Source organism: Elephantulus edwardii, unplaced genomic scaffold, assembly GCF_000299155.1.
Source record: "Elephantulus edwardii isolate Elephantulus edwardi_28Jun2011 unplaced genomic scaffold, EleEdw1.0 scaffold00091, whole genome shotgun sequence".
NCBI lineage: Eukaryota > Metazoa > Chordata > Mammalia > Macroscelidea > Macroscelididae > Elephantulus > Elephantulus edwardii.
In genome coordinates, this window is record NW_006399841.1 from 2,058,678 (window position 1) to 2,077,836 (window position 19,159).

At 41.1% G+C, this 19,159-nt stretch overlaps 1 protein-coding gene across 2 annotated transcripts in view; it reads right to left on the minus strand.

Moving 5' to 3' along the window:
* The window catches only part of GOLGA4 (golgin A4), an 82,275-nt gene that overhangs the window by 57,205 nt on the left and 5,911 nt on the right, over nt 1-19,159 (minus strand). The window contains exons 2-7 of one of the 2 annotated variants that reach the window (XM_006890597.1): nt 12,208-12,273; nt 9,925-10,239; nt 8,368-8,415; nt 5,817-5,873; nt 1,674-1,772; nt 1,078-1,204 (exon numbers count right to left, since the gene is read on the minus strand). In XM_006890597.1, the coding sequence (XP_006890659.1) occupies nt 1,078-1,204; nt 1,674-1,772; nt 5,817-5,873; nt 8,368-8,415; nt 9,925-10,044 (451 nt within the window). In that variant the 5' untranslated portion in view covers nt 10,045-10,239; nt 12,208-12,273. The remainder of the gene's footprint in view (nt 1-1,077; nt 1,205-1,673; nt 1,773-5,816; nt 5,874-8,367; nt 8,416-9,924; nt 10,240-12,207; nt 12,274-19,159) is intronic. The other variant, XM_006890598.1, reaches the window with a different exon arrangement.

Consider the following 19,159-nt stretch of genomic DNA (forward strand, 5'->3'; position numbering starts at 1 on the left):
CTGAGACAGCAGGGGACCTGGCCACTAAGAATTTAGCCCTTTTCCACACCTCTGCTTCCACACTGTTTGCTTATCTGGAGAAACGACTGAGGGGGATATGCCCGTGTTCTGAGTGTCATCTGCATCCCTAACGGGGAACTAACATTCCGTCACCAACAGCCATGGAGTCCACCCAGCTCACAGCGACTCTCCGTCAGGTTTCTGAGACTGTAACGCTGCGTAGGAGGAGCCTAACCGTCTCCCTCGTCATGAAAGACCCTCTGACGACCATCTGTCATCACGCACAGTCACCCCCCTGTGGGTGTCAGCTCAAGAGAGTTACGGAAGTCTTCCTTCCAAGCACAGTCATGTTTCTGACGTAGAGAGGTTCGGCTAAGTACACCTTTCTCCATCTCCTTAACCCACACAGCAAGGTTTCCATCCCTAAGGGGAAAATGCAAGACCCTTTAGAGATCGGTTACAGAGGTCAGTGCCTACTCTGCTCAGCTCCTTATTCCGGGTAGCTGGACTTCAAGTTCATCACTGATTCGTGATGAAGAGATTTCTCTCTTTTGAGAAAAAGAGATAGGAAATAAAAAATGGGAACTTTACTGAGTAAGCATCTCCAAACCCCAAGGAACAGGGCAGACCAGGGTTAACCTTAAAGACAAAATTTAAATATTCCTTCTTTTCCAGTTAAATGGCCAAAAAAAGTTAGGGGGGAAAAAAAAGAATCTTTAAATGCAGATATATAACCAGTATTATTTAAAAACGAAAATATCTAAACAATTAAAAACAGCATATTCAATAACCTTGAGTGGAACTGACCTTTTAAAATGAAATCTTACTATCACTATCAATTAAACAGTATAACATAATAAATTTCAATTATAAAGAAAATGCAGTATTACTCAAAGACCATAAAACAATCTTAAACAGTTACCTAGTAACTTTATCCTGAAAAACCACAACAAAAATCTTTCTGCAAATGTCAGGCTCAACACTTTATCAGTCTGTGCCCATCGGCTCATACCCTGGATTCTGCCTCTAATATTTTCCTCTAGTGTTTGAATTAAACTTCTGAGAAGACAAACTTACCTACTGCCTGAACGTTACTCTCCATGTTCTCTTTAGTGACGTCAGCCGGGGCATCCTCCTGGGGTAGCGGTTTAGGTAAATCAGCACTCATTGGGCCATTTTGCAATCGATGTTTTAGCAAAGAAACCTAAAGAAAACATGCTTTTCATCAGAAAGAAATTACAAGAAACTATGGTTTGGTATTTTCTTTAAAACAGAGGGAGGTGAGAACAAAAGATTTTTTTTTTCCTTTTGGTCTAAATTTTTGGGAAAGTGTTTAATTGTAAACATAATCAATGAAGAGCAAAGAGGAAACTCTAAGAAGTGGAACTGTTTAACCAAGACAACTACAACTTGGTATCTTTTTTCCTTCTGTATTTTGGGGCAAGTTTCTCATTTTAACCCTCAGCAATTAATTTTTATAATTGCTCTTATCAGTGATACAGTATACTTAAAACGGAAAAGAAATATTGTTAAAATTAAATAGGCAAAGGAATGAAATCTAAAACAAGGCTTTAAAAAAAAAAAAGACCAAAGTAAAACCACATGTGGAACCCATCAAAATCCCTCTGATTTTCTTTATCCAAAACTTTCACATTTCTCCTTGCAAGTTTCACCTGAGTCTGGAGAACACTGATATACTGATCTTTCTCCTCTAAAGACGCATCAAACTCCTCCTGCAGGTGCTTCTTCGCTTGCTGGTCCATTTGGAGCTCCTAAAACAGAGTTTGAAAACAAAAAACAGAAACCTAAAGTTTTGCAAATTCAAGAACAGAAGTCAGTATCAAATTTGCATTGGCCTTTAGGCATTAGTAATTAAAATCAAAGCAATCAGCATTTAGAACGTCAGAAAGCAGTAGATAATCTTGTTCCAAGAAGAAAGAACATGAGGATCCAAAGCGTATTATCTGTAGCTCCAATAGCTGCTAAATTGATAACAACATGAAATGAATAAAAAATTACACTGACGATAAAAGCAAACATTTTTTCATTATAAAAGCAAAACTCTGAGAAATCTTCCTATTCATGTCATCTCACTATTCACACCCCCAAAAAGTCAATTGTTAGTAAATAATGGCACTAGACAATTGTACTGGATGTTATAACACAAAGTGTATATGAGTGACTGAATGAAAATCAATAAAATTAAGAACACAGCTCAGTCACCATAAACCAAACATATTAACCAGCTGAAATCACAAGCCTCTTCATCTATAAAATGAAGAGTCTGAACTAGTCTATCTCCAAACAGCATAATCTCCAGCACCCGAAACTCCGTAAGTTGCTCCTTTCTCCAGGTGCTAAATGAGCTTTCCTAACTAAATCCAATGACCTTACCTCTCTGCTGGGTCAGCCACCAATAACTAACTCCTCTATTCCAAGGGTTAGAATGAGTCAGAAGTGACTCAACAGGTTTGGGGTTTGTTTGGGTTGTTTTTTTTTGTTGCTGTTTTTATTTTTGTTTCTTCCTGAAGCAGACAGTTTCTGTCACTTCAGGGAGTCTTGGTTCAATAGCCCCATCTCTGAAAGCTTCCCTTTCATCCTTCCTTGATTTTGTGGGCACCTGTCCCTGTGAGCTCAGTCCTGTATCCTCTGTGCTTCCAACTACACTCACTCCCCTGGAAAACGAGAGAGTGACATCTGAGACAGATTAGATATCCTGTTAAAAATGCCACTATTTTCCTTGGATTCTTACCTTTCTAAATGCCTCACCTCAAAACATTCAAAGTCACATTTTACTCATCTCTGCTGACTGGCATATAATCAAACTCTTGTTTTCTCTTCAATGGCTAGCTCTTTTTACACACTATAACCACATGTATGAGCTCTATCATTTTAGAGAACTGATTGAGACTCAATGTCAAGAAGACAAAGATTCTCACCACTGGGCCAACTGGAAGCATAAGGATGGATGGTGAAGAGATTGAAATTGTTCACAGCTTTAGTTTGCTTGGCTCCAGAGTCAGCACTCTTGGCACCAGTAGCCAGAAAATTAAAAGGCGTATTGCCATGGGAAAGTCTGCTGTTAGGGACCTCTCCAAAGTACTGAAGAGCAATGGTGTCTCTCTGGAGACTAAGGTGCATCTGATACAGGCCATGGTCTTCACAATCACTTGTTATGCATCAGAGAGTTGGACAATGACCAAGGAGGATAGAAGGAGAATTGATGCCTTTGAGCTGTGGTGCTGGAGAAGAGTATTGAGAATACCATGGACTGCTAGGAAAACAGATTCATCCCGGAAAGGGTTAAAATGGGCGGCTCCTTGGAGGCAAGGATTCTGAGGCTCCGTCTAACATACTTTGGACATGTTGTAAGAAGAGACCGGTCCTTGGAGAAGGACATCATGCTTGGGAGGGTGGACAGTGCAGGAGGGGAAGGCCCTCTATGAGGTGGATTGATTCAGTGACTGGGGTAATTGGGATTGGTGTCAGAGACAGTGCGATTGGCACAGGACAGAGCAGAGTTTAGGGCTGTTGTACATAAGATCACTATGAGTCACAAGCGACTCGACGGCACATAACAACAATTTCCTTCAATAATCTTCTAGAGAAATTTCTTACCTCAAGTGTTCCTCTGCATTTATCAATTCCTCACACATTTGCTGGAACAAGTCTCATCAAGCAATATTTTCAAGGCCTTACAGTAGTAACTCCCTCTTGTATTGTTTCCAACTTGCTCATTCTCTAAGAACCCGAGGCCTTGCACCAGCTGTTCTCTGCCTCACAGCCGCGCTGCCCCAGGATTTCCAGCACATTCTTCACCGTGTCCCTCACTAAAGCCTCCTGGCCTGGCACCCTCCTCCCTCCCCTCCTCGGCAGTTGTCTTCAGATGCACGTCTTCAGAGCAGGTCATGTCCAGGGTGGTTCTCACCAGCCCATGGTGGAACAAGACACACAGAGCCAAACCAGTGTTTTTGAGGTATCATTTCTTAATTTTCATTTTCACAAATGTATGGAATTGTCGAGTATATAGCTTTCCTAAAATCTTTGTACTATAATGACCTTTCTATCTCTAGGTTTGGGTTTTTGTTTTTTTTTTAAATTTTTAATGCCCTTACCTGGAAAAAGAAAAGTCCGCAATCCTGTTTCAGGAGGTTAACTGCCAGGAAAACCTTTGACCCCTGGCATCCAAAACTGCGGAGACCGCTGGCCTCCACTTAGTAACTCCATGACTCTGTACAAGCCAGTTTTCATCCTACAATAGCCACACCTGGGTTTCTCCTCCTCTCCTGTTCGCTGCAGCCCAGGCATTTCATTAAATACAGTCTTAATTAGAGGTAGTGTGATAGGCAGAATAATAGCGTCCACAAAGACATTCATGTCCTGTCCCCCAAAGGCTATGAACATGTGACCTTACATAGAAAAAGGGGCTCCACAGATGTGATTGAATTAAGAACATGGAGATGGCTTGTTATACTGAATTATTAGGTGGCCCAATTTAATGACATAGCTCCTTAACAACAGGAACTTTTTGAAACTGAGGGATCAGAAAGAGAAATGTCTATGGAAGAACAGTCAGAGGGACACAGTAGTGCTGGCTGATGAGTGAGGGAAGGTCCCCGGGGCCCTGCAGAATATGATCAAGAACCAGTGGTGATGATGGAAGAAATCCAAGTTGCATTGATGACACTGGCAATAAACAAGTTTCCCGGAAATGATGCAAAACCAACTGGCATGTTTCTGCACACAGATGCAGCCCTGGATGTAAGTGATTAAACAAGTGCGCAGGAGACTTGATGGGAGATTCAAAGAGAGATTCAAAGGCACGTGGAGATCTCCAAGGAAACCAGAAGCAAAAATTAAAGAAATACTTTTCTCCAGAGTCCAAAGGAGAGATAAAGCCTTTCCCTGGCATAGGCACCAGGGAGTTCTGGTGGCCTAGTGGTAAGAACCTGCGCTGCAATCTTGAATGCGCATGGTTCGAATCTGCTAGATGCTCCTTGGGAGAAGGATGGGAAATCTCCCATGGATGAACTGCCTCTGAAAACTTGCTGGAGGATCAGCTATAGGTCAATAGGACAGTACTCATGAACAATAACAGAGTTGTTGTTGTTGTTGTTATGTGTGCCGTCGAGTCATTTGCGACTCATAGCGACCCTATGTACAAGAGCCCTAAACGCCGTTCTATCCTGTGCCAACCTCGCTGTCTCAAACACACTCATTCCCACCACTCCACTCACAGAAACAATCCATCTCATCGATCCATCTTCCTCTCCGGCACTGTTCCTCCACTCTGCCAAACATGATGTCCCTCTCCAAGAACCAGTCCCTCCTTGCAACATGCCCAAAGTATGTCAGACAAAGCTTCAGAATCCTTGACTCCAGGGAACATTCTGGTTTCACCTTCTCCAGGACAAACCTATTTGTTCTCCTAGCAGTCCATGGTATATTCAACACTCTTTTCCAGCACCACAGCTCAAAGGCATCAATTCTCTATCATCCCTATTCACTGTCCAACTCTCTGATGCATAGCACGTAATTGCAAAGACTATAGCCTGGATCAGGCACACCTTAGTCTCCAGCCTGATGTCGTTGCATTTCCGTACTCTTGAGAGGTCCCTCAAAGCTGACAGTAGGCACTGTGAATTGAAGAACTGTGAAAAAAACCTTGTTTGTCAAAGCTGACCATTTGTGTACTTTTGTTTGACCACAAGGAGAACTAAGGCAGTTGGCTAGTTAGTAACCTAACTAATGAAGCAAATATGAAACTATCCTAGCATACACTGCGCTTATGACAAAGTATTAGCACTTAAACTTACCTCTCTTAGTTCTCCAATCCTCCGAAGCGCTTTATCTTGACTCTGACTTAATATACCCTTCAATTTAAAAAGAAAGAAAATGTAGTTCAAACAACTGTATGGTACAGAAATGTAAAGCAAGTCAAACAAAAATTTTATTTTAAATATTCATTTTTTTATTAAATTTAATGAAAGTTTACAGAGACTTTAGATTTCCATTCATTCATTGTTGCACTTTTCTTCCTGCCCAACCTCCATCCTCCCAGTTCGCTCTTCTCTTTGAAAAATAAAAGTTCTTTCATTTTTATACAATCCCTCCCCCCAAGTCCACTCTACTATGTAGCCTTCGTTTCAAAAAGTGAAAGAAAATGTCTTTCATTGTTATACAATGCAGCCTTTGTTCTGGACTCCTGTCATGACAATAATACCTAATCACATATCCCTTTTAAACAGCTCTCTCCCTCATCTGTTTCAATGCAGTATACATAATTTATCCCATCTTTCTCAGTCTCCCCCAACCCTGATGTCAGTCCTGTTTTACAACAGTGGCACCATGCAGTATTTGTCCTTTTGTGACTGAGATATTTCATTCTGTATAATGTCCTCCAGGGTCACCCGTTTTGTATAATATTTCATGAGTTCCTTGTTTTTAAAAAAAATATGGAATGCTTCACGAATTTGCACATCATCCTTGTGCAGAGGCCATGCTAATCTTTTCTGTATTGTTCCAATTTTAGTGTATGTGCTGCTGAAGCGGGCACTGGGTGCAGACTCTTAATGTCAATCTGGGTTGAAACGTCTTTGTCCTCTTTCCATTCTGTGCAGTCAAGTCCGTGTTCCAATGTTGTGTGGAGTGTGAGCTACTGCAGAAGCATCACTTGATCAGCCCGGAAGATTACTGTAGTGACCCAGTGCCATCTTGCCGGGCACCTAAAGGTAATACTCCCTCCTCACAAAAGAAGTGCAATGATTAACCACACCGAAATGCCTGCTATGTGACAGGAGCGTGAAAAATGTTAGCTAGTACAAACGAGATGGGAGGGTAAGTGCGGGGCTGCTGGCCAGAAGGTATCTGTGAGTCACTACACGGAATAAACATGGGCAGTCTCCTCCCATTACGATTTCCAACCCTGGGAAGCTGATGGGAGGGAACCTGGGCCAGAAAGAAACCACAGCAGGGGAGGTGTGTTAGTGGTAGCACCAACAGCATCAGCAGATAATGCTGGCAACACTTACAACTTTCAATTCATTACATCTATTGAAAAGATGCAGGCCTATGCACACAAATGCATCCATGCATGTACAGAAATAAGTACAAAGCTTTGCATTGCCAGTAACTTCCGACACTTTGAAATCATGATTCCCACAGTCCTCTACTGCCTCCTAGTGGTAGCAATACTTTGGTACATAGAAAAATAAAAATCCACAGATGAGTCACCAAAGTAGATATACAAAAAGCACGTACACAACTTACAACCACGTGACCATTTAATTACTAGGACAATGGGTCAAACCAGAACTACCCTCCCCCCAACTCCACTGACTGAAAATATCATCAAAGTAAAAAAAAAAAGTGTCATAATCTAATTCACACATTCATTATGGAAAAATCAGAACATTATGGAAAAACTGAAACAACAAATAAATAACTGCTATTACCATAGAATTGATCAGATCTCAGGCCAAACCCAAGAAATGGAATGTCCTTGACAAAGATCAATATTTATGGTAAATTAATCATGTAACAATAATGAAAAATTGTATTTTTACCCAAATTTATAAAAACTATTTTGGTTATATAATGAAATTCTATGTAATATGTACTGAAAAGGTTTTTTTAAGCATGTTTTTTAAAATATGTAATAAAATATGTTTTAAAAGTATGTAATGTTTTTAAGAACTTTTACTTTAAAAAAATAAAACTATGTCTTACAAATAACACAGCAAAATGATGGCACAGTTTGAACTAAAACGATGCTTCCCTTTGCGCTCCCCATTCGGGACACCTCTGGCCCTGATGCCAAGTATTTCCCGCCCAGGAGGCTCGCCCAGGAAGCTCGCCCAGGAAGCTGCAGCAGCTTCTTCTCCCCACACACCTGACCAAGCGCTTTACAAGCTACAACTCTGAGACACGGTTATTTTAAGAGAAGATGCTTGGTTTGGGGCCTTGATATAATAAAAAACAAAGATGTCTGCAGACACCTCTAACTCAGGAGAAAAACAGAAAGTGGATGTTCCTTTACCACTGAGTGTTATGGACCGAACTGTGTTCCACTGTAACAGGGGGGAAATGGGGAGACTATGGACAATCTGTGAAAGAGGCAAACACACCTTCAATCCAAACCCTACAGACACCACAGGAATTCAACACTCAAGGAAACTCGGACTAACAGAGGGACAATCCTGAGGCTCCCCCGCTCTCTCTCTCTCTAACATCCAGACTTGGTGAAGTGGAGTTAGACATTTTATCCTCTATAGAATGCTTAAAAGAGAGGGTGAGACCTACTTTACTAAAGAAGATAGTGATTTTAAATTATCTATCAATCAATATCATAGTATATAAATCACTTACTTGTAGCTTTTTCTTCTCTCTCTGAAGAGTCTGATAAGCAGTAACAAGCTAAAAGAAAGAAAAAGTCCCCAGTAATTACTTGAGTCGTTCCTAAATAAATGCGAACACCACGTTCCACAGCAACAACTCAGGGAAGGAAGAGAGAAGGGACACGGCACTCGTTCCTTCCTCCTTTAGACCACACAAGGAGCAACGGCCCCAAGGGGGGTGTAACACCAAGGCCGAGCTTCCCAAGGAGGGACAGGGACAGGGAACCAACTTTGTCCAACATGCCAATCCCCTAAAACCTGACTGGGACGACACACAAGGGGCACCAGTAATCAAATGAGGTTATTTTGGGGACTCCTCCCTGAAAGGAGGGGATATGAGGAGGAAAGAGATAAACTCTGTACCGAGTGTTGCAATGATCTTAGAGAGAAGGATGGGGGGTTGGGAGGAGTAGAAAAGGGACACAGAATGTGAGAACTAGGAGAGCATAAACAACAACCTTTCCAAAATTTTGACCAAACATCTTTTTTTTTTACCATTTTATAGCACAAGCTTTATAGAGAACAGAATAACATGTTTTGCCATACTGTACTCAGTTTGGTAGAGCCCTGGCTTAGACTGCTCCTTTTAAATATCAGTTGAGGTTTCACACTTTGCCATGTAGTACGTTCTCCACTGCTCTGGTTACTTGATCAGCACTGAAGTTGTTCAAAGAGACATTCTTCTCTTGGCCAAATGCTTGTACATTTCAAAGGAATCAGTAACACTCAGGTCTAAATGGAATTTTGGCTGATTCTGGGTGGCTGTAACAAGAAGGACTACAGGTAGGCTTAAGGACTATGGGAGGCATTTATAAAAGAGCCCATAGCGGGCCCAGAGCTTAGGTTGTACACCGGAGCACTCACGGATTAGGATGGGTAGGTCAGGATTCGCCTTCTTCAGCTCCACGTACTTTTCTCTATGAAGTCCCTGGCTCCCACGAATTGCAGAGGCCGCCGCCATTTCCACTACAGAAGCCCCTAACCCAAACATCTTTTTAAAGGCCCTCTGTACACACAGGGAGCTCTGGCGGCCTAGTGGCTGGGAGCTGCACTGGCCAGTCTAAGACAGGCAGTTTAAACCCGCCCACTGCTCCACGGGAGTAAGACAGGAAATCTCCTTCCGTGCAATTCCTGCCTCTGAAAACCTGCTGGAGGATCAGGTATGAGTCGGTTCTGACTCGACAACAAACAACGACAACTATTCCAAGGAGACCTGCTAACGCTGGGTGCTAACAAACACTGAGGTACAAGGTCAGAGTCATGCTGTCACGGTCAAAATTATGGTCAGCTTATCTGCACCAGGACTCTCGGGGGTATGGAAGCTATGTCACGTGGCCATCAGGTGAAGATTCAGTCACCCTCCACTTTCTGATCTGATGTAATAATACTCCATTTTCACATACAACTCATTTTCACATCACAACCTCATCTTTGAGACCCTAATGAGTCAACGAGTGAGACGTAGCAATAATGAATCAGAGAACTTAGGAAAAATATTTTCTTAGGGGCCCAAGAGTCTTGCTCTTACCTCAGAATATTTTCCTCTGTAGCTACTTAGGCTTCGCTCCATTCTTCGCAGTCGCTGCGTTAACTGCTCTTTGCTCAGCCCGTCTGAGCTCCCCAGCGAGTCCTCGGCTTCACTCTCCATGTCTGATGGTGGATCGAAGATGGACGGCGAACAGTCCAGGTCAAGTCGGTTCAGGGACTCTCGAGAAGACGTTCGCACCAAGGACTCTTTAGAGGAAGATCGGAATATGGATTCCTTTATAGGACTTCGAAACAGAGACTCCACAGAGGGTACTCGGAGCTGGAGCTTCTGTGCAAAAGACTGAGTGTCACCTGACTGCAAGCAAAACCCAAAAGGTATGTGGGTTAAAAATGGGCACACTTAGGTCTCTACTATGCCCTATTATCAGCTAGAATCTATTAAAACTCCAGAAAAATTCACATATCCCTGATACTTTGGAGAGAGAAAGGGCACAGCAATACTGATATAATGCACTGCTCTTTTAAAAAAGAAAAGACACCTGGTTATTTCTGGAAAGGTGCTGGCCCTGGAGTCAGAGGCCTGGAGGATAGATGCAGGACAGCCTCCCCTAGCCTTCACCAAGTCATTTCCTTCAGGCCGCATGTCTGAGAAATAAAAGGAAGCTACACCTTCCCAGCCAAGTTTACAGGCGCGCTCTGAGGGTTCGCCCATGAACCTGTAGGATCCTTGAGGACAGTGATGGTTTGCATCACAAGTGTCTAAAATACGGCTCCCTACGGCAAACTGTGCCGTATGACTGAATTGAGACGGGCTTTAGCTAGAGGGAGTAGTTGACTCTGCTGGATCTGCCAGAGCGTCTACTAGAAACAGAATAAATAACAAATCACAGAGGACACAAGAAAAGGCTCGGCTAGGCACAGATCAGTAAGTGGGATTTTAGAAACAGCAATTAAGAACTTTGTTGACTGAGAAACAGTTATTTGAGTAACAATAAAATATAATACCACAGAACGCAATTGTTCTAAATGGTATTATTTTGTTCAATTGTAAGTATTTTGAGAATGAAAACATTTTCTCATTAGTGCAAAAACAAGGTCACCTGTGAGGTCTCAAAGATGCCAGGCAGGAAATGCTCAGAGGAGACTTAAGTCATATGCAGGCCAAGAGCACGAGAAAACAAAGCGATCCCCTTCTTAAAAAAACCAGAGCAAGAATTTATTTTTTCCTCATGCATTTTAGAAGTTTAATAATAACAGACAAATTGGGAGTAGAAGGAGATACACTACACTCCCCTTCTTGTTCACAATGATTGTTATCATTAGTTGTTAGAATAGTCAAAACTGGAAATGATCCAAATATTCACCACCAGAGGACATACCAGATAAATTAGAACATACGGAAGAGGCTTTAAGAAGCTCTAGACTAGCAATTTAAAATATAACTCTTTGGTCTCTACTCATCAGGAGTGAAAGGGTAAGAAAGTAGCCGAACTCTCAGAAACAAAGTAAGTGTATAAGCTGAAGAGGCCCCACTAGTCAGAACCTTACTTTCCCTACCTAAAGCCAGGAAAGACAGCTGCTGCCTGGCTAGTCCAGTGATCAAACTGTCTGGGGGCACAACACATAACCCTGATGAGATTGGGGGGAAATTAAGGAAGAAAAAAAAAATCAAATTCCTTAACTAGATAGGAACTCTTTAATAAATTCCTTCACTCAAAGCCCGTAACGAACCAAACCATTGAAACCATTCCTTGAAACTATTGCACCGAAACGTTCTTCAGATCTCAAACCTAAATTATCCCTTTGAGACCAATTTTAGCAAAACAAGAAGAGTTACACACAAAACAAAGGATATTATGTTCTATAAAACACCTACATGGGTCCAACAGTCCAAATAGTCAACATTTAATCCAAAGCAAAACTTCTCTAATAAAAGTGCAAGGAAATTAGAGTAGTGAAAATGGACAGCGCAAAGCACAATTAAAGAGAATGTTACCATAGTGGAAAATGTTAACTCATCTTATCAATCAGTTTAGGTGGAGACGATCAATTGGCAATCTATCTTGCTGTGTAAACTTTCACCAAAGTAAAAATATTTTTTGAGGTGTTATAATAGACTCTTAAATGACTGAGGTCTATGCGTATGAACTACTTTCATTTCAAATTTCTCAAAAAAAATAATCAGACGTAAATTTATCACACATACTAGATGAAATGTTTGGACATCATTATTTCAATTTAAACTCAAATGCTGATAATTAACAATGACTGATCACCACTCTCAAGTGGCATGTGATTTTTTTGAGCAGTGTTACCCACAGACCTGGGGAGTAGGAGGTTCACTTCCGTTAACACTGTCGGGAGATTTCGCAGCATGGATGGATGCATTCTGTGAAAAAGAAAGGGACATTGTAAACAAACATAAAATGAGACATTTTAAACTATAAAGAACATAGTTAAAGTACTAAAGCCTACTAGATACATGTATCTATTATACAAAATTAGTAATTGGTCATGTACAAGAATGTTTTCATGCAAGGCAAAACTAGTATGGTAGTATTTTAGAGAATTCATTTTGCTGTGACACATACAAACAGAGCAAAGATTAGTATGTAGCAGAATTTATTTCCAGCTCATTACATACCTCTTCCCTGTATAATGTTCCCAGTTCTCTACCCCATGATAAAATGAACACTATGGATTCAATTAGTAAACTCTTTCAGAGAACTAAGAGGGAAAAGAAGTTGTGTCAATTATGCCCTCCAATAATTAACAATACTCCAAATTATTTGGGCTAATCTCTGAAAAACACATGGTAACAAGAAACGAAAATGTCTCATTCATTTGAAGCCAGAAATGTAAATGATACTATGACAATTTTCAGAAAACCTTTTCATTTCAACTGTCTTCCTTCCTCCTAATGTAAGCCTTCTGGTTTGTTCTGTTGACGTGACAACTGCTCTAAGCTATGCAACATTCAAATGATCACACTATATTGTCACACAGTCCATGGTAATGGAGGGGATTCTTTGAGAGTCAAAATTCTGTAACGCCTTTATAATATACTAAGTACCTAACTACCATTACTCGGAACTCTAAAAGGAACCCCTGGTAAAATGACTTCCACGTTTTAAGCAAATGCCTTCCCCTAGTCACTCTGTTCCTGTAGCCTGGTAGTTAAAATTGTTTCCTTCTCCCTATTGTTACAATTGGCCGACCAATATCAAATGTTGGTTATACTTAAATACAAATGGAAAAGGCACTCAGCTTTGCAAAGAGAATTCTCACAATGTTTTTTAAATTCTTTTTTGTGTGTGTGTATCATCAAATCGGATCTGACTGTCACAGGAGGAGATTGCCCCTCCTTCTCCAGCACAGCATCTGGTGTATTCGAACCACATACCTCTGGGATTGCAGTGCAGCTTCTTGCCACTAGGCCACCAGAGTTCCCTGAGAATTCTCACAATTCTTAAAAATTCTAATTGGGAATTTACATTAAGACATTTTTGATAGGGGGGTATGGTAAAGGTACTACAGAAATATATTTTTACATTTATCTTTTAAAGACATGTATTTCTTTAAATATTTACAAATTAAATATGATTTCTTGTATTTGCTTCAAATAATCCAGTGGCAACCTAAGAGAAGCTATGAGGGGTGGTAGCAGGGTAGGGGAGTAGGGAAGTGGAGGAGTCTGTTTATGGATTAAAAACTGTGTTGGCCACATAAAAGAATACGGTGGCATAGAACTGGGTAGCATGATAATTAACACTTTTCTAGCCCTAAAAATACACTACATTACATATTACAAAATGAGTATCTATACCTTAAAGAGAACAAAAAGTCACTTGGTCGGTTAGGATACTTGAAAGTAAACAGAAATTAAATTATCAAGAAGAGAACTGAGTTGGTTTGTTTTAAAACAGCATATTCCCTCCTCATATGTATTTCAACTTACTTCTTTCACACACCTAAATAGATCCAGGGATTAGCAAACAAATGAAAGACAGCACTGGCCTAAAGTATCCTCTAAACTGAAATCTGAAATCTCTAGAATTGATTTGGTCACTATCTGGAATGCCCTCCACATTTCTGCCTTGACCACAGCTCATTTTTCAACATTCTAAAGCCCCAGCACAGTGCTGGTGACGCTTCACAACACGGCTTGCGTGAATGGCTACCACCTTTACACCCTCTGTATTTTCTTTCATGAAGCTCATGTCCCTCTCCTACCTTACAAACTCTTGGAGGGCGGGAGCTATGGTGGCGTAGTCTGTAGGGAGTTATGTGACTAACTCAAAGATGGCACCTCTCTTCCCAGTTCAAATCCACAGGCAGCTTCAAGGAAGAGAAATGGGCCGTCTTCTCCTGCAGGGTTTAGATATCTCATATGACTTAGCTAAGAGAACACACAGGTCCACCCTAGAGAGTGTGAAACCAGGCTGCTCCTTGGAGGTAAGGATTCTGAAGCTCCCTCTGACATGCTGTGGACATGTAGCAAGGAGGGACCAGTCCTTGGAGAGGGACATCATGCTTGGAAGGGTGGAGGGGCAGCGCAAGAAAGGAAGACCCTGGATGAGATGTGTTCACTCAGTAACTGGGGTTATGGGAGTAAGTGTGTCAGAAATGATCACATTGGCTCAGGACAGAGCAAGATTCAGAGCTGCTGTACACAGAATTGCTGTGAGTCAAAGTCGACTCAACAGAACATAACAACAGCAACAGTGACCCAACTATGGCACTCCTAGGAATATACCCTGTTTACAGCCTCTGAAAACTTGCTAGAGGGTCAGTTCTGACTCTACAGCACATAACAACAACTACTTGGAGAAATTTAAAGAAAATTATTTTTCTATTTTAAAGTAAGCTGATAACCTCTCCGAGACTCCTGACTTCCTCCCCAGAGAGTTTTAAAAATGAGTGAGGTTACCTGCAGCCAGAGGCACCCAGGCTGTGTTCTGAGTCTCAAGCCTGACACAGCACTAGAAACCCACCTGTCACTTTGAGCAGCTTTCTCTCCTGAAGTCAAGTACAAAATGATGTCATTTGGGGCTGATAATCGGCCATGCACATGTACAGCACTGATACATGAAGTACAGAAATGCTCTCATTTCAGTACCACTTACCTAAAACACTAAACCAATACTCATTATTATGTGGGTGTTCGTTTTTTTTAAAAAAAAATTTCAATTCTAGTTAAACCAGCGCCTGCTCTAACACTAAAAGCTACCCTAACTGGACATAACCCTTCTCATTTTTACTCCACTGTTACTGTTTCTGTCACTGTTAGCTGCCATCAGGTTGACCATGACTCACAGTGACCCTATCTGAATCTTGCCCTCACCTGCACCATCCTCATGACCTCTGTCCTGCTCAGTCCATCTTTTGAAGGTCTTCCTCTCTTTAATAGCTAACCTTCTACCTTCCACCATGGTGTCTTTTCCCAGAACTGGCCTCTCTTGACAATGCGCCTGAAGTACGTGAGACAAAGTTTATTATCCTTGAACCTGACGAGCGCCTGACTGCACTTCCAGGGGCAGATCTGCTTGGTCTTCTGGCTGTCCGTGGTATACACAACACTCCTCTCCAACACCTCAACTCAAAGGCACTGATTCTTCTCTGGGCTTTCTTCTTCACTGTCCAACTTTCCAGTGCATTGCAAGTAACTGAAAATACAATGGCTTGCATCAGGCGTAACATCTTATCAGACACTTTAAATTGTTGTGGCTGTGATGTGCCGTCAAGGCAACTGCAGCCCACAGAAACCCTACGAACAATGGATCTGAACCCTGTCCTATTCTGTGCCATCCTTGCCATCTTTAAGTACAGGAGAAAAGCCACCTTCCAGAGGTGAAATTACATATGTTTATAAATTCAAAAGCAAGTAGGCAAGTGATTTCCTTTCATATTTTTAAAACACAGAAAACTGAGACTCCTCCAAAAGATGCAATCACTTGCTGCAGTCAACTCTACTAACCCATTAATATTGTTTACTTATATAACGACTACCGTTCTTTTCTGTAAATGTGTGAGTTATGTCTCAAAACATTCTAGGCCTCTCCCCAATAACAGAACATGGTCCTAGCTATGCATGCCTTTTTCAATTAATGAGTTTAGATCAAGTGAAGGAAGCCTTTACCACATTAATGAGAAGTGTTATTTCATTGCTGTTAAAAAATTAATTTATAAAAAAAAATCAAACAAACCACCAAACCCACAACACTACGAGGAAGCACCACAGTCATCAGAATTTAGCAGTTTACTCTCTGATTTTTTTTTTTAAGAGCAAGGTTAGCTTAGCAACAGGGCACTGACGATGCTTTGAGAGGTGGTAAGTAGCAAGCGACACGAAATCTGCTTCCAGAATCACCACGTTACTCTGCGTCCCACAAAGGGGATGCAGAAAGCAGTGGGAGCACTCACCACATTGTCAGTCTGTGTTTTAAGCTGTTTGGAGGAATCCAAAGCAAAGATAGTATACTCAGAGAGAAAAGCGGGCTCTGCTATCATCCCAGCTAGAAGCTGTCCCAGTCAGTGTAAAAAGCAGGGGTGGAAAAATAAAACAAAGCATGAAAAACAAATCATAACGGCAGTAACGGCACGGTGCAAACGTGTTCTCACCACTCAGCATGCACCCACAACACCTGGGCTCGGACACCATCACCATCACCTCCACAACCTCACCCACTCAAATGAGTAACATAAGCTGGTGGGAAAGGTCAGAAACGAGGATGAGCTGGTCTAGTGGCAACGGGTCAGAACCGACCCACAACTGACCCTCCAGAGGGTTTTCAGGGCAGTAAGTCACACGGGAGGACACTGCCCATCCTTCTCCCGCAGAGCAATTGGTGGATTTGAACTGTGTGCCTTTGGGACTGCTGCATTGTGTCTTTCCATGAGGCCACCACAGCTCCCTAACTTGTCTACTTACATGCAAATGATCTATGCAATAAGCATCACAGCACACAGCGTGACTGGGAACAGGGGTACAAGAATCCACACACAAAACAGCAACAACAAAGAAAATATACGATAAACAACACAAAGCCTTAGTATAAAATTCATAACACTGAGTCATTCAACATTATATAGTAAAAAAGACAGCACAGAGATTTATTGGGAAATTAAAATAGATAAGACTTTAAAGGACTATTATTGGTGCATATATATTTACACATTCATCTATTTCTCTAAATTACATACAGAAGACACTTTCAAAACAAACATTTACAGTACGTTTTAAGGGTAAAATCTATTATACCAATATTCTAGACCTTTTGTTATATATTCTTTTTGGAAAGTACATATTGTACACCAAAATACTAACAATTATTAATTATAAAAAGTGATAATAAAAAAAATAGATTTTTTTAAATGGCAGTGGTTGTTTAAATCTAAACTGTGGTAAAGTTTCATAAGGTTACACACACACACACACACACACACATACACACACACACACACAAGAGAGAGAAATGAATAAATGTGAAATCCGAGCAAACTGTGGATGTCTGGGTTTATCAACGTCCATTTCCTTCTTCTGGAGTTATTTAAGATTCACTGTTAGGTGGAAACTAGCTGAAGAGCCCAGGGGCCTTCCTATCCATTTTCTTTAATCTTCTTGTGAATCTATAATTATTTAATAATAAAACACTTAGAAAAGGAAAAGATGGCCCAAACAAAAGGTTTCATTTAATGTACTTCTGTGTAGTCCCTCACTGAAGCCATCAAATTTGACTGCCTTAAAGTTCTACCTGCTTGAACATTCAAGAGTCCTAATGTAATGCTATTATTAACTGAAACGTTGACAGTCTGAATCCATCACACCTCCACAGGAGAAAAAAAAATCCTTCTGTAAAGATTTACAGCCCTGAACCCAATGGAGGGCGCTCCTGAACCAGAACTGGCTCCACACCAGTGGGGTTTGGGGTTGAACATTAAAGATGACCGGAAATGAGAAGGTATGTTTGGAAGTCTTTCAAACCATTCTCCATGACTGTTATTTACACACACACACACACACACACACACACACACACACAGAGATAGAAAGGCCTATGTGTCTCTGTCCATCTTTTTACTTAATCTTTGTAATTACTCTCTTCAACTTATATACTCTCTTTAAATTTCCTACTGCTTGGGCTGGGACTTGTCTAAGTTCTACTCTGATTAACATTTATTTTTTTAATTTCTTTTTTCATTTCTAGAATTCTAGTTTTGGTTTTGGTCTGTATTGGGGTTTGGTTTTCATCGTATTTTATTCTCTTTAAATAAATTCCTCTTTCATCTGTCTTATTGGAAACAGCAGTTTTAAAATCTTTTCCACATTGCTCTGTTATTTTAATTTCATCAAGTAAATTTTATCCCCATTCTTGATTTTACTGTCTCTGCAGCACTCTTTTTTCCAAATTTTCATGTATATGGTCACTTTGAGGGTACTATTTTTCTCTGTTCTGTGGTCATTCTTCCTTATCCAGCCCATCTGATTCCCTGAGCCTGAGTTTGGATTTCCTGCCTACAGCAAAAGAAAGGTTATCAGAGACCCAGTTAACTAAGCCAAAGTGAAGCCTGATCCAGCTTTTGGTCATGAGGCCTCCCTCGGGACACAAGCACCCTCTAAGGAGCCACAGAGAGCTCGAGGCAACAGTAAGTTGTTGTTGGTGGTGGTGGTGTCATCAAGTCAACTCCTTCTCAGAGAGCTCCCACGTGCAAGGGAACAAACCCTGCCGGATCAGCGCCACCCTCAACCCCTCTGCTCTGCCACAGTCAGTGTGTCCATCCATCTTGTCAAGGGCCCTCTGCTTCCACCCACTCTCACCCCTCCTGGATCCTTATACTCATTCTACAATAATGGTTTTATACAATATTTATCCTTGTGGGACTGAGTTAGTTCACTCAATATAATTCTCTCCAGTCCCTCCCAAGTTACATAATAATTTACAAAGTTATTGCTCCTGCGTGCTGCATAGTATTCCACTGTGTGAATGTACCATAATTTCTCAATCCATTCGTTTGTGGTTGGACATTTGGGCTGTTTCCATGTTCTTGCGATGGTGAATAATGCTGCTATGAACATTAGTGTACAAATCTCCATTTGTGCTCAGTTCTTATTTCCTGGGCCTCTATAAGAAAAAGACTGATAACCCAATTAGAAAATGGGCAAAAGACATGGGAAGAATTTTCAGAGAGGAAGATATTCGAATGGCAAACAGACACAGGAAGAAATGTTCCAAATCACTGGCAATAAGAGAGGTGCAAATCAAAACCACAATGAG